The sequence below is a fragment of the Dermacentor variabilis genome, chromosome 3 (assembly GCF_050947875.1).
Source record: "Dermacentor variabilis isolate Ectoservices chromosome 3, ASM5094787v1, whole genome shotgun sequence".
Classification (NCBI taxonomy): domain Eukaryota; kingdom Metazoa; phylum Arthropoda; class Arachnida; order Ixodida; family Ixodidae; genus Dermacentor; species Dermacentor variabilis.
The window spans coordinates 15,470,722-15,485,697 of record NC_134570.1 but is presented as its reverse complement, the minus strand read 5'-3'; the positions used below and the strand labels follow the sequence as shown (position 1 = coordinate 15,485,697).

General features: G+C 48.5%; 1 protein-coding gene across 2 annotated transcripts in view; it reads right to left on the bottom strand.

Annotated features, from left to right (window-relative positions):
* Window positions 1-3,543: 3,543 nt before the first annotated feature.
* Window positions 3,544-14,976, bottom strand: part of LOC142575178 (uncharacterized) — a 42,356-nt gene continuing 30,923 nt past the window's right edge. For both annotated transcript variants that reach the window (XM_075684270.1, XM_075684271.1), the window contains 2 exons: window positions 6,938-7,062; window positions 3,544-5,519 (listed from right to left, as the gene is read on the bottom strand). In XM_075684270.1, coding sequence (XP_075540385.1) covers window positions 5,390-5,519; window positions 6,938-7,062 — 255 coding nt within the window. In that variant the 3' untranslated portion in view covers window positions 3,544-5,389. The remainder of the gene's footprint in view (window positions 5,520-6,937; window positions 7,063-14,976) is intronic.

Sequence of the window (14,976 nt, the reverse complement as noted above, 5' to 3'; positions counted from 1 at the left end):
CATCTAAGCGGAGGGATGATAGCCCTGAAATGTGTTGAATGTGCGCTCTTAGCGATTCAACGACGATGTAAGTGGTGATCGGGTGCTCTTGTGCAATGGCAATCGTTGCCGCTGTCGAAGAACATCTCGGGAGGCCAAGGCAAGTCCGAAGTGCTTGGGCTTGAATGCTCTGTAGTGCAAGGAGATTATTCTTCTATGCGCTGTTCAAGACAGGAAGGCGAAAGAAAAGACAGGAACGAAACCCGAGAGAAATTGCTCTGTGTAGCTGTAACAAGGAGCGCGCGGATGGCCCCCATGGTTTTCCAGCTACGAATTTAAACGTATTGTCAGTACAAGTGAGTTTTTGCTTAATGTAGGAGACTTGGGGACTCCAGGGTAGATAACGATCCACAATAACGTCCGAGAACCTGCGAGTCTTTACAGCAAACTGTTGAGAGCTAGTCGCCCCAGGACCGTGTCCGTGTGTAGACACGAAGCTCCCCATATGTGGGCCGATCCCGAGGATAGTGCAATGCCGGACCGACCCGCTGCGGAGGTGAATCAGGTGTTAAGGACTGCCCATACGTGCGCCGACCTCGAAGATAGCGCGTGGTTAGGCTAGGAGAACGGCAGCAAACTATAAAAAGGGAAAAGTAGAGAGGCAGACATACAGAAAGCGACAGGAAGGTGGCTGGACTATCAACTGAAGTTTATTCATAAAAACTACGTCCTCCACGTCATGAATAAACTTCAGTTGTTAGTCCAGCCACGTTCCTGTCGCTTTGCCAATGTCTGTCGCTCAATTTTTTTCTATTTTCTAGTTTGCTGGCGTTCTCCTAGCATAAACATATACCAACTAGCCCAACAAGCCACTCTCGTGAAGATAGTGCAATGCCGGGCCGACCCGCGGCGGAGGTGCAGTTCCCCATTAAGGGGCCCGCATACGAGCGAAGAAGGAACCTGTAAAAAAAGATGACCCGTGAAGAAGGGTGAACAGCGGAGCTGGTCATCCTTCTTCACAGAGTGGGAGGGCCCTGAGTTTTTTTATACGCATTGACTGGCCCTCGATTGCCACTGGGTAGAAATACATTGCTTTTCGTGTAAATGCCACTAGTGCACATTTTTCTGTAGATATCGTGGGATCTTGTCGGTGAAGGTATGCCGCTATCAGGGTTGCCGCTTTCTGTATTCTGGCACGCACTTCTGGTCATGTCACGCCGGAAGCGCCGATACAAAGATCATCGGCGTAGAGTGAGACATCAGCCATCTGTGGTAGCGTTTCGGCGAGCCCCACTACAACAAGGTTGAAGAGAGTAGGGCTCTACACTCCAGGCGGAGTGTCGGGTCATCTACTGTAAGGACAAATACAGATCTCTGTGAGAGATAGCTCCTAATCTACCTAAAGATATGACCTCCAAGTTATGCGGCCTCATGAGCTGGCAGAATGGATTCGTGAGGTACGCTGGGTCGTAGGTACCTTTTAGATCTAAGAAGAGTGCCACAGAAAGGCTCTTCATAACTTTTTGTTGCTGCATAGAGGTCGCGAGGTCGCTGTCAATTGAAGACCGTCCACGTCAAAACCATCCATAGCCTCAACGTAAATGTTATAGTATCCGAGCTATTATTCCATACGTGTCAGCAACATCCTCTCCAGTACCTTACCGATGCAACTCGCAAGTGCAATCGGCCGGTACGATGCAAGGACCAGCGGAGACTTCCGAGGCTTCAGTAGAGGTAACAGTCGGCTACACTTCCAAATGTCGGGGACTATGCTGTCATGCCAATATTAATTGAAGATATCCAGAAGGCAGCATTGCGCTGTTGAACCTACGCGCCTTAGGGCAGCATAGGTCACCCCATCGGGACCGGGTGATGACGACCGCCTGCACATAGCCCAAGCCGCTTGCAGTTTTTCCATGGAGAAAGGCACTTCCATACTTTGATCTCTCGCGACAGGAACGTCACGTAGCGAGAGGTCAGTCAGTAGAACGAAGTCGCCAGTAACCTTCGCGTAAAAATCACCAGTGACCTAAAGCTCTGGACGACTTTGATGTAGGGCCAGCGCTGTGAAGGGCCGAAGTTGTTGTGGAAGTGAGTGAAGACCCCGAAGAGTTCTCCTCACGGGTGACAACAGCTTGCGAAGGTCCAAATTTTCGCAGAAGCTCTTCCATTGTTGTTCCTTCAGTTTGTTAATCTGACGCTGAACTTTCTTCTGAATGCGTCGGGCTTCCCTCAGGTCATGAATGGTCTTAGTACGCGTATATCGAATCTTTACCTGCTGACAGTTCACCCGAAGCCTCTCCCATTCTTGGTAGAAATCCGTGCGTCTTGTAGATGTTTTATATGCCCATGTAGAAGCCTGTACTGCCTGTACGATCATGTCTTCAAGGGCCTCGCGATGTTCATGTCAGCACTTGCTCTCGATCGAAATTCGGTACGTTTGCTAGTCAATCTGTCTTGAGAGCACAGGGGGAGAGAACTGTCAAGGCTCCTAATGGTCATGTACGTAGGGATATGGTCGCTGCCGTGACTTTCATTATCTGTGAACCATTGAACTTTGTAACTTAAACTATACGACACTAATATGTCAGGTCCAAACAGCTCCTGAAGTCCCTCCTCGGAGATAAGTCGGGCTGCCATCGTTCAAAACTATCAGTTCATGGTAGGCAATGAGATCAACTAAACTCGTGCCTCGTTGATTTGTCCTGAAGCTTCCCGAGAGTGGATAATGGGTATTCAAGTCCTCGATTATTATCCAAGCATCAGAAGATTTTGTGAGTATGTCGTTTAGTTTCTGCCGATCAAGTCGACGTGATGGGGATATGTATGCGCCTATCAGTGTGAATAAAACTTTATTTTTCAGACGGATACACACGTATTCATTGTCATCGTAGGACTGCGCCATTTGGTGAACATACTTGAGCTCCTTGCGGATATACAGAACTTGACTACGTCCAATGCATGGTGAATAAAAATGATTCGTACCCAGACAGTCGAATTGTCTTTGAAAAATGAGGTTCACAAATGATGATAATGGGGAACCTGTTCTCGAAAATAGTGCCAAAATTCTGGCGTCCATGACTGCAGACCTTTGGCGTTCCGTTGAAGTATAGAAGCGCACCTGACTTGCTCCCAGAAAGGCCGCAGTGGCTGTGGATGGCAAAGTACTTGAAGCTTACAGCACGGGAAAGAACTTCACAAAAATTGCCAAAACACAGACACGGCGCTCTGACTTTCGCCTAATTATAATTCATTGAAAATCGGCGCTGGGTTCGTCCTTTGCGTGTGCCTCAATTTCCTTCGCCATGAGCTCCGAGTTCCTAGTAATGGTTACAATGAAAAAGTGTGTTCCAGTTAATAAATTTTGATCCTGCGAAATCGGGCGGGAGGGTAGAACTCACATGTCATACGGAGCTTTTAGGTTCGGCTCCCTCTGGCGACACACTTTGATTTCCCCTTTCCTTATTAATCCCAAATTTCAATTAAAATCTTCCCCATGACTTTCTTTGGCTTCGTTGTCTGTTCGCTTCAGATGTCGTCCGGAGAAATGCACAACGTCACAACTAAGAAAGTCTTTTTGATTTTATTTGCATCCACTCTCTTGTTGCACATTTGGCAGCGCAGAGCAGCGACGAAATCATCTCAGTGTGTGTGAAAAAATGAGAACGGGTTGCAACAGTAATGATGTGAAACGCTACAGTATAATACAAGAAAACTGGGTCGTACACAAAGGAACACGCTTTCGTATTCCGTGAAGCATACGTGAACATACTGTACACAACAATGATATACGGAAAATGCAAACAGAAGAGAATGAATAAAGAAAGCACCTAATTATGCACTTGCGATAACTACCGTTCACCACATATCCATTTTTAGCTTGCAGTATAATGACCCTTGCAAGGAGGACGCTCCTTGGAGAGCTGTAGTAATTTTATATGAGGAGTGTTGCGACCATGTGTTTAGTTTTTTTTTCTTTGTTATATTCCTTGCACTATGAAATAACATGCGACCGCACGGAGCACTAGCGCTCAGAAATAGAAACAAACAATACACTTGTGCAGCAGACAACCGTTCTTGCTCGTCGTAATCTGGCTCGTTGACAAAATGAAAAGAAAGGTGCAGTGAGAGTTGTTCCTTTTCCAGATAGTGAGAGCGACGCCCTCTACAGAGGAGGATATGGGATGCAAAGAAGTGGTGTGCGAATAAATAAAGCAAGATAAGCGGGTATTTTCGTACACGACGAATATCCCACTGACCACTGACAAGATAGGTGGATTAAGTCTTAAGCGCTACGATACAAAACCCTCGTGTCCCGAAGACCGCTCGGGCGTAAAACAAGCGCAGAGGCTCGAGACGGCCGCAGCAGGAACTGCGCAAGCCGGCTTGGCAGCCAGCTCGCGCCACCTGCCGTGGCAAGGAAATCGCGCTTTCTTTCTGGCCTGCGACGTGCGCAGCTTGTTTGTCGCCGAAGCGTGATGTGATTAAAATAAATAAATTACGCTTTCAAGGTATGAGCTAGCGGTAATATCGCCTCGACGTAGCCGAAGCCAACGCAAGACTGCAGTGGTTGGCACCAGGACAGGGCTGATCGGATGGCACCGGCGGTGGGGTGAGCATACATAAAGATTTACCGGCGAAACAACAAATGCAAGTGTGATACAAAATGAATCAATTGAAAGTCATGTTCATTTTCGCAAAAACATCGCGTTACCCGCTGTGATTGCTCAGTGGCTATGGTGTTGGGCTGCTATAAGTACGAGGTCGCGGGATCGAATCCCGGCCACTGCGGCCGCATTTCGATGGCGGCGAAATGCGAAAACATCCGTGCACTTAGATTTAGGTGCATGTTAAAGAACCCCAGGTGGTCGAAATTTCCGGAGTCCTCCACTACGGCGGGGCCTCATAATCAGAAAGTGGTTCTCGCACGTAAAATCCGATAAATTAAAGTTAAAAACATCGCGTAGGCGGCTTTTTATGAAGCCTCGACGTAGCGGGTCACCCCATGGAAAGAAGCTGAAAGTGTCGAGGAACAGAGGAGAGAAAGAAAGCAACGTAACGGTCCGACGCGACGCAGGGAGCTTTGCCGCGGCATTAACCGAAGAATGGCGGCGAAAGAAGGGCCATCGAGCAAACTGAGGAGAGTCCAGCACACACGGCCGCCACCCTGCCGCCTACACACGCGCATCGTCCTTCTCTGCTCCGATGCGTCACAGCTGGCCAGAACACGCCAGCTCGTTGCTTCGTCGTCCGACGCCTCCCGTGGTCTTTACTCCTCCCTGTAGTACATCCGGATGACCAAAGCGACGTGCATGTAAGCGGATTACATGCACGTACTCTAACATGTTTTTTTTTCTTTCACTCGCTATGCCCGGGTCCAATAGAGGGCATCGCCAAATCGCGGAGGGGGTCACATCGGAGGTTCCACGGGGGGGTTCGCTGGCGTTCCGGGGGGCGCCACTTTGCACTTGTAGACCCAGCAGGAGATGGACACGTCGTCGCGGTCGGCCAAGCAGCGCATCCCGGTCGGACAGTAGCATCTGCGCAGGAAAGAACGAAAAGGTGAGAGAACACTCCGCGCTGCTGGAATGGCGATGCCGCTCTCGAAGCCACCACAAAGTTAAAGCGTCGCTTTACTCACGTTAGTGTAGAGAAGGGAGTCCAAAACCTCAGGGAACCGCTTGCGAATATTTACTATGCAAATGCTTTCATTCAAAACGCTGATTTACAAAAGGCATCAGATGCTGCGCGCGTAGTGACGCATTGCTTTCACGCGCACGCTCGCAATAATAAATGAAGACAATTGAAGTAACTTTGAATGCGAAGCGAAAATGCACATACTTTAATATATTCCAGACGATTTTATGAACCATGACGCGTGCTTGTTGCTGATTTTGCGCATGTGGTATTCTTTGTTTTTCTTGTACGTGTTAATGTTTGCGTGTGCTAGAGCGTCCTTTCTATTTATTTATTTATTTTTATTTATTTATTTATTTCACCCAACTTCTATGAAATGGAGGAGCCGCAGGGCTCACGTGCTTCCAACCTCTCGAGTTCGCCACCCCATTTAACCCTGGCTTCTTGACAGTGCAGAAAGAAAAGGTCAAACAGGAAAACAAATTATTCATTACGGTAATATGGTACTTGGTAGCGAACAATGTAGAGAAGCTTTATCTTTGTTTTTCGCTTTCAAAAACGTCCTTTGTGCAGAACCCGGTACCCATTAATTTCATGAGAATGGCTGCCGTTGGCACGCCATAAGCTAGTATGAACTTGTATATTTATTATGAATTTTAGGAAATGAGAAATTATTGTTTTCCGCAGATCATTAGTTCGGGTTTATCAGTGTGTCTGGAAACCATACCAAAACGTCCAAACACGCATGCCCATCACACGCTGAGTGTAATTCACAGTGAGCATCAATTTAATTTTTATGCTAAAGCATCAATTTGCGACTCATCACAAAATTATGCTAAATTAATTTTTCTCTGCCAGCTCTTTATGGTGAAATTCGCTCCGCTCCTTTTGTGTATAGCATCTCTTCAAGCCTGCGTAACACTTAAATCCGGTAGCAAAATAATCAGAGATCTTGTCAGCCAGACTAATACCCCTAGTATTTTCTTTTTCCTGTCACAAAAGGATACTTTAACAAGCAAGCTGAGGCCAGCAGTTTCCCGTATATCTATCGAGTCATTCATTAGCTGTTTCTGTTCTTGGTATGCCCATATGCCCTTTGGCCATTTCACATCTGGAACACTCACTGGTATTTACGGTATGCCATTCTGACCCACTCTGAGCATCTGTTCCGTGGAATTATTCTTTCTGTAAATAATACAATGTTCCTTGTATTATCTGGTTTGTTGAATGAAACTTGCACGCTCAATCTGCGGGGACCCTTGAGAAGCAATCACTCTTCTTTCTTTTTTTCGGGATCCAAAATGAAACCCCCGACACTCACACTTGCAAGTAGTGGAGGAAGTTCCTCTCGACGGGGTGGTACATAAACCAGCCGCACGGTGAGGGTAGTCTACACTCCGTCATGTTGCCGTTGTTGTAGTAGTAGTTGTAGTTCAGCAAGCTCGTCTGCATACACACAAACACACATATTCTTCCTTAATACTAAGCAAGAGAATCCTCACGACGCATGTCTGCCCCTTGTATTCTATCAGTTTTCTTGCATGAAAAATAGAAAGGAAAATAAACTTGAACAGATGTAGTTGCGCAACAGATTATGTTGCGCAAGTGCGGGACCAAGATAATCGTCAATTCCCGAAATGTTGCCGACAATGAACACATAGTTTATAGAGTAGGGACGAGTTTTCATCGAACTTGTGTGAGACAAGGCTACAGTGTGAAAGAACTTTTTTGTCTGGCAGGTCTCGTGTTTTTATCCTTTATAAATATCGTGTTGCTGTTTTGGTGAACAATATGATGCGTTACCGTAGAGTTAAAAAAGTTGCCGCGAGTCTGTATCATCCCGAAGGGCAGGCTAGACCTCAAAACTGATGTTCTGTCAGACAGTCTCAGTTATTAAAGATTTAGAGAATAACTAAAAGGGCACAATACGTTATTCAGTATATTCCTACAACGTGAAGAAGGGTAAAAAGAAGGACACCGACCACTGAATGAATACAAGAAAAGACGTTTCGGCTCCCCTGACGGGAGCCTTGTTCACAATAAAATCAAGGACGTGCACTGACGAACAATCCTACATTCATTCCTACATCCTACATTCATTCCTACAACGTATGTAAATGATTGGTATATACCTGCTACTATTTGGGACAACATACGACGTCGAACTCACGCACAATGGAAATACAAAGCAACATATTTTAAATGTGGACATTTGATACCTACGTGAGCTGTATGTGTGTATTCTGTGTACAGAATACTGATGCACTCACGCCAAAACGAACACAAAGTTTTTTTTGCGTAATATTGTTGTGAGCCACCTATCCTGCGGACAAAGATGTCGTTGTTGCATAACAAGTAGACGAGCTGTGCCCTGGCCCGCCATCTTTGTTGTTGTGGTGCTAGCTCTCTGTCACTGTGTAACTAAATATTGCATATAAACCCTTTTTGACATCTCCCCGTAACATCCTTGGTGGAGGCGTGGAGTACATGCGAAGGACACCATGGAACTTCACAACGAACACGTTGTGGGTCATACGACCATGTCGACTGAGAGGCCCTTTGGCACAGTCGCGGCTACATCAACATCAGTTGTCCTGGCGCAACCCCGTGACCCTGGTACCTTTTCCGGTACTCGCACCATGGAGGTTGAAGAGTGGTCAACCGAATACGAGCCGACTCGGCAAGAACAACCCGTGGTACCCAACCACCACGCTGGCTAACGTTAATCTACTACCTCAAAGGAATGGTCCGTGTTTAGTTCCAAGACCACGAGGTGGAACTAAACAGCTGGGACAACTGCAAACAAAAGCTACAGGAGTTCTTTGGGAAGCCAGTCGGGCGCCAGCGAGCCGCCAAGAAGGAACTGTCGCGCTGGGGCAAAAATGAACTGAACCATATGTCGTGTACATTTAGGACGCCTTAGCTCTGTGTCGGCGGGTTGATGACAAAACATGCCTGAAGCTGACAAAGTCAGCCGCACACTTAAAGGTATCGCCGACGACGCCTTTAATTTACGGATGTATAGGGACTGCTTTACCGTCGACGACGTCATACAAGAGTGCCGACGCTTTGAAGAAGCGAAGAGCCGTCGTGTAACGCAACAATTCGTGCGGCTCCCTACGTGTGCAGACGTCTAACCACCTGGTACCGAAAGCTTGCTGCGTTTTCTGCAGCGTGAGATTAAGGTCACGTCATCCTCTGTTACTCAGGCGCGTTCTTTACGACGAGTCCAGCCGGCAGTGTCGTTGATCCAAGCCGTTGTACGCGAAGAGTTGCCAAACGCAGGCATCCATCACATCTGTGTTGTAGGTCGCCCTGCGGTCAGCAATTTCTTTAGGCTTCCTAGTCCACAATCGATCTATCCTGTATACCGCGATCCAAAGCTGTGGCGGACGCGTGACAAGAGGCCAGTATGCTTCAACTGCAGCGGGTTAGGCCATATTTTCTGGCATTGTCCCTATTGGCGACCGTCGTCACCTCGTCCGGCATGCTCTTACCGCCCTTAAGAAGGTCGGTTCTCGTCGTTTAGTGCTCGCAATGAACCCCCGCACCTTGATGTTCCTCCTGCGACTACACGCTACGACCGCTCGCCGTCCCCGCAAAGCCGGCGTTCTCTCTCTCAGCTGGCCCGTCGCTATACCCTCGTCGTCCATCTTCCGAAAACAGACCAGTGCTGCTCCCAGAGGTGATGCTGCGTTGGCTCACCAACCAGGAAATCCTCTTTTGATCCTAGCTACCCGACAGGACCTTCTGGACATAAAAGAGGACGGCGTGCCTGTTTCGATGCTCATGGACACTGGGGCGCAACTATCTGTCAGGAGCGCTCGCCTTCCTCGTCGTCTCCGCGAGGCTCTTACGCCCTCCTCCACGTCGTCTGTCGTTCGCGTTGCCGACGGCGGTACACTTTGCGTCGTTGGCATGTGCATTCCGCGTGTGAGCTTCGCTGGCCACCAGACCTCACTTCTATTCGCCGTCCTACTCCAGTGTTCCCTTGACGTCATCCTCGGCCATGACTTCCGGAGCACCCATTCTGCCGTCATTGACTGCTCATCTGGCGTTCTACAGTTGGAACTCCCCTCTGCACCGAATCTACACACCGAGTCGCCACCGCGTTTATGAGCCGTCGAGTTTGTCCTTCTGCGATCAGCTACCGCGACGTATGTCACGTTCACCTCAGAGTCCCCTGCTTGTGACGGTGACTATGAGATCTCCCTTTCTATAGACGCTCTTTTGACGTGGTGTGTTGCGCTCCCTCACTATGTTGTGACTATTGCGAACAACTGAGAACTTAACTTTGGATGTATCCCCAATTTCCTCCCGAAGGCTCGCGATGTGGGCTCGCAATGGGCTCGTTGGGCAGCATATCACTTTTAGACGCGCACGACCCTCTGGTCCTGACTATTGATGCTCCACAATCGTCACCTGGAAGCCGGGACTCGACGACCATCGTTACGGCATGATTACTTACTGACCACTCCCCTTCTCAGTCTGAAGATTTTCGCCGCTTGTGATCACGTTACCGCGGTGCTTTAAAGCGAAGCTTTATATGGGTAGGCGAAACGAAAATGCGTCTGTCCGCGCCTGTGTAACGAAAATTATCATCATCAGCAGTTGCTCGAACGTCTTCGTATTCTTCGACAGCTAGCTCGTTGGCGCCCCTCGGCGCAACCGCGCAAACGCGCTCGTGCCTCTGCTACCGCGTTAGCCGTCTTCCACAGCTGGCTCCGTTGCCGCTCATCATTGCGGTATAGAATTTCACTTCTCTTCTGCCCTCGTAATGGGGAGGTCGTGTTTACGGGGGGATGAGCCATTGCTAAAGGGGGTGTAAGGTTTGTAGGTCGTAGGGAGGAGCTTAAGAGGAACTAGGCGTACAGGGTTTATTTACAGATATATTACATTAGAACAAGGGATACATTCGACAGTCTAGCGCGGCTCCCAAATGGAGCACGCGACACGAAGCATACAGCATGCGAGCACGAAGCTCCAAACACACTGCTTCTCGAGCACGAGCACGATCACAGAGCACACTGACGAGCACACTCTAGCAGCCGAAAATCAGCTGCTTATAAACACTACGTTCTCCCTAGATCCCTGGGTGAGGGAAACGGCAGTTCACCGCCAATTCGTAGCGTCCAACGTCATCGAAGTTAACCCGCCTTTTTAAAGGAGTGCTCACACACACGTACGCACTTTGGATTCCCAGAACCCGAGTTGAGCGCGTCCTCGTAGCCAGCTGGTCACACCTGACCCCAGCCGGCGCCTCTAAATTCCAGAGCTGCCTTTCTCCTGTAGTCGCCACGAGTGTCAGCAGACTGCGACGAATCCTGGGGTCCGAGGAAAACGTACCACAAAGCACCCGTTTGTTAGGAGAGCTCTTCTTGCTGCAGAGAGACCATGAAGACCCGGCAAATCAACCAACAATACACGGGGCGCCAAACGTGGCCAGCCCTGCTTCCGGCGCCGATTCTCCGAACGAGGCGCATGGTGAATTAACGCTGCTGTAGTCTCCAGTTCCCCGAAGGAAGTTCATGGTCGGTTAGCGCTGTCGCGTTCGCCGGTTCTCTGAAGGGCGCCACCACCGCGGGTCGAACAAAGCACGTGCAGCGGGCTGAAATAGCTTTGCAGAGCAGTAGCCCTGCAGGCCGATCGTAACAGGGGTATGAGCCGTTCATTGTCTCACGTGACGGACATATAAAATTTTGAAGCAATGTGATCTTTAAGAATAGCAAGTCTCAATGGCGGGCGGATGCTGCTAACCACGCCGCCGAGCAAACTCGAGACATCGGACGCAAGCGACAACGGCGGACTGCGGGTACACAGTCACTGACGTCGTTCTCTCCGTCGCAGCCGAACGTGTGCCTAATCTCATTAGGAAACACAAAGCCGTCAACAATAACTAAGAAAGACTTTAATGAACCATCGGGATTAACCCACTGATAAACACCTGGGCCGCAAGTTTCAACTTCGCTGGTTAACCATCTGCACCGAGTGCTTAGGCGTGTTAGGGTTGGCGTCTGGCACCACGTGTTAAAACGAATTTCAACCGACCATCTCACCCTGCCTCGTCGAAATGAGGCGTGACTTCGCCTGCTATTGTGGGCGTCCTGATGTACGTGCAGAAAGAACTTTCTCTCACCGGACCTTTTACCAGGCCTCGTCGAAATGAAGCGTGACTTTCTAATTCGCGATGACCGTTTCGAGTGTGCCTGTCTGCCGGAAGCCCCGCAATGTACAGCCTCGTTTGTGTGTGTGTGTGTGTGTGTGCGAGCTATGAGAGGCCCTTTCCTCGAATTGGACATAGAAGAGAACTTCCACGAACCCGCAAAGCGCAGAAGAGGCGGACAGGCGTCTACAATTCCGGGAGGCCGGACGACTTCTTCCTTCAGCAGGCTCGGTATAACCAGAGGAGGAGGGGCCCTCTTTCTGTGCCTGTCACGTGACATCAACGAAAGCAAGATCCCGCCCACGATTGTAGAGAGCCTATTTAAGGGGCTCCGAAATGTACTTTGGTCACTTCGTGCTCTTCTCATCATCTTTCATCTACCTTTGAATAAACCGTGCAAGTTTCGCACTAGAAATCGTCTCGCCCTTGCTTGGTCGCCATGATCTACCGGATGCCTTCAGACCGCCGACAACGCCACGCTACCCAATAAGTAACGTCAGTCGAGCTTCGATAGCCAGGCGCCGCTACTTCTCGGCCGCAGTACGATACGCTACCCGGCAGTACGCAACAGGCGGTAGTTGGAGGAAACAAAATATGTAAGTAGACTTCTCCTGGAAACATGACGTGAAGTGCGCGACCGTGTCAAGAAGATGCGTTGTGGATGAGCTTTCCTTTTATTGCTTGATATGGCAGGTTTATATTCAATTCTGCGAACGGGCTTTTCGTACATGAATGTGCATTTAGTCGCATCCCACTATCTATCCTCATCTTAAACACCCCTCTTCGCCTTTATTTTGAGCACAGGAACAAGCTCAAGCCGGCCTTTCGGTCTTTTCTCAAATAAATTATCTTCTCTCTTTCTTTCCTTTTGTCACGCTTTCGCTTCCCGCTTGACGGCGCTTCTTTTTTAATGATCTTTGCCGCTTACCGAGCCGGTACGCATTCATTTACTACAATACTGTCACGTTGTAGTGAGCCTCAAGAACACAGTAGCGAAACTATGAATGACGAAGCACACTTTCATTGGGCGAACTTCTGCCCACAAATGCGAGCGACAACCAAATCACAATGCCATTGGCGAACACAGTCGGCGATCGTTGAAAATATGACCTGCGGGTCAAGAGCGTTGGCTTTTATGCATGAGAATAGCTGCCAGTCCGGCGCGTTGGGCTCGTTCCTCGCGTGCTGCTAAAACGGAGTCTTAGGAAGAACACGGGACAAAGTGCTACTAACAACTGGAAAGTTTATTTAGGAAAGGCGTTCTTATACAGATTGAATGTACGTCACCACGTAGCCACAACGTGGAAAACGATAGTGGCTTCGTGGATGAGTCATCGAAGGTTCCAGACTAATCGCTGGTGCCCGAGTGTCTTCCAGAAAGTACTACACAATCCGCGTCGCGCACACAATCAATTAGATTAGGTTCGGTGACTACAGACAACCGATAAAATCATCAATAACAGTGGAGAAACTTCCGATGCAGGCGCGTCCTGCGCTGAGCGATTTGTTAGCCGTTGAAAAGCGGTCACCGGAGAAAGATATGCACGTGTCTATACCATAGTATCCCTGTGTATCGTCTATTTCTTAGAGATATCCACCACCCTTTATTTACAAATCAGGTATACGTGCGGACGATACCTCTACGTGGATGTTTCTGAAATAGTCATCTCATAAAAAATCTTCGTAGAACCATTTCTGAGGTGGATGGTCATCGCAAAGAATACCTCGTTTTAACGCGGATCGGTGTCACTAGCGGAGGACACCACAGTGGCAGCCAATGAATAAAGGAATATAATAAGAGATCATGCTAGTGGTCAGAGACACCGAACTTCCTTCGAGAAAATACGTCCACTGAGTGTGCGGGCAAAGCCTAGGGATGCGGTGCTTTTGCCTTCCTTCACTGCTTTCACGGTCATGCCCCTGAGAAGGCGGCTCTCTTGTTACACTTGCTCCTGCTTTGTGGCACACTTGCACATCAATTATATGTAGCGCAAAACCGACTCTTGTTTTCACTTTGGTTTTAGTACAAGAATATTTTGCCGTCTTTAACACCAGCAACATTACTACTCGCTTTTGGTGCTTCGCCTATCACCAAACTGATTAACAGTCCCAATTATGAGCCTGTGAATTGAGCGGAACACGCAGTTCGTCACAAAAGTGTATTACCTTATACAGAGCGATCTTTAATGTAAGACCTTCTTACGAACATGCTCTTTTCGAAATCACAACCCTTCCCAAATCCTTGTTTTTTGGTTAAGCTCTTTGGCCGTGAGCAAAATCAAAGTGTCTTCTCTGTGTCAAAGCTCTGTGTGTCTCTTTTTTCCTGTTACTCTGGCTTCATGTTCTTCTACCTTGCGCCAGAAAGAATATGTATCGTAAGTCGAAATATTAAAAGCCTGCTGCAGAAATTATGGTGACATTATAATACATCATTGGGTTACGAGCGCGTTTTTACGAAAATAAATATAGTTATGGGTGCACGTTGTCGTTTCTTTTCCTGTTCGTTCTGTTCGTGCGCATGAGATCCAAAAGCTTTTATCGTTCTTTATAGAATACACGTGGAATCATGCACAAGACATAACAAAAAAGAAAGTTGGAAGGCAATCCAACCTCTAGTCGACATCGATAAAAGGCAATTTCCTCCTGAACGAGTTGGCGGTGGCAATGTGGCGGAATGATTGCGCACGGAACTCTATAGCGTTACCCCTCGCGTGAGGAGAGTAGGAAGAGCGTCGGGCTGCTTAATTTTTAGCTGCTCTATCTTCGGGATCCGTCCACATTTTTAGAGCGCATTATATTTGGGATTGGCCCAGGGAAGAGGTGAAAAACGGATATAACCAGTACGGAAAAGTGGCAGTAACTCGTCAAGGAAGACATCGTCCTCATTAGCAGACCTATGCAAATTCTTAACAGAGATATGTCAACAACAGTGCCAGCTGCTGCAGTGACCCCCGACCGCTCTAGTGAGGGTGACTGAAACTTTGTTGATTAGTCATCGAAACTGCACTCTCACCCTACATATGTAATGCGGAGCTCACGAGTATGTACGCGTGCTCTGCCCACTATTTGAGAAATTTCAACCCGCTACCTCTGTTCGCCTGCTTCCGTGCGGTTTCTTTGGAGATCGCCCCCGCATACACCGGAAACCGGACGGAGGAGCAAACCGTCGATGAACTCGTAACAGCTGGCACCGTATA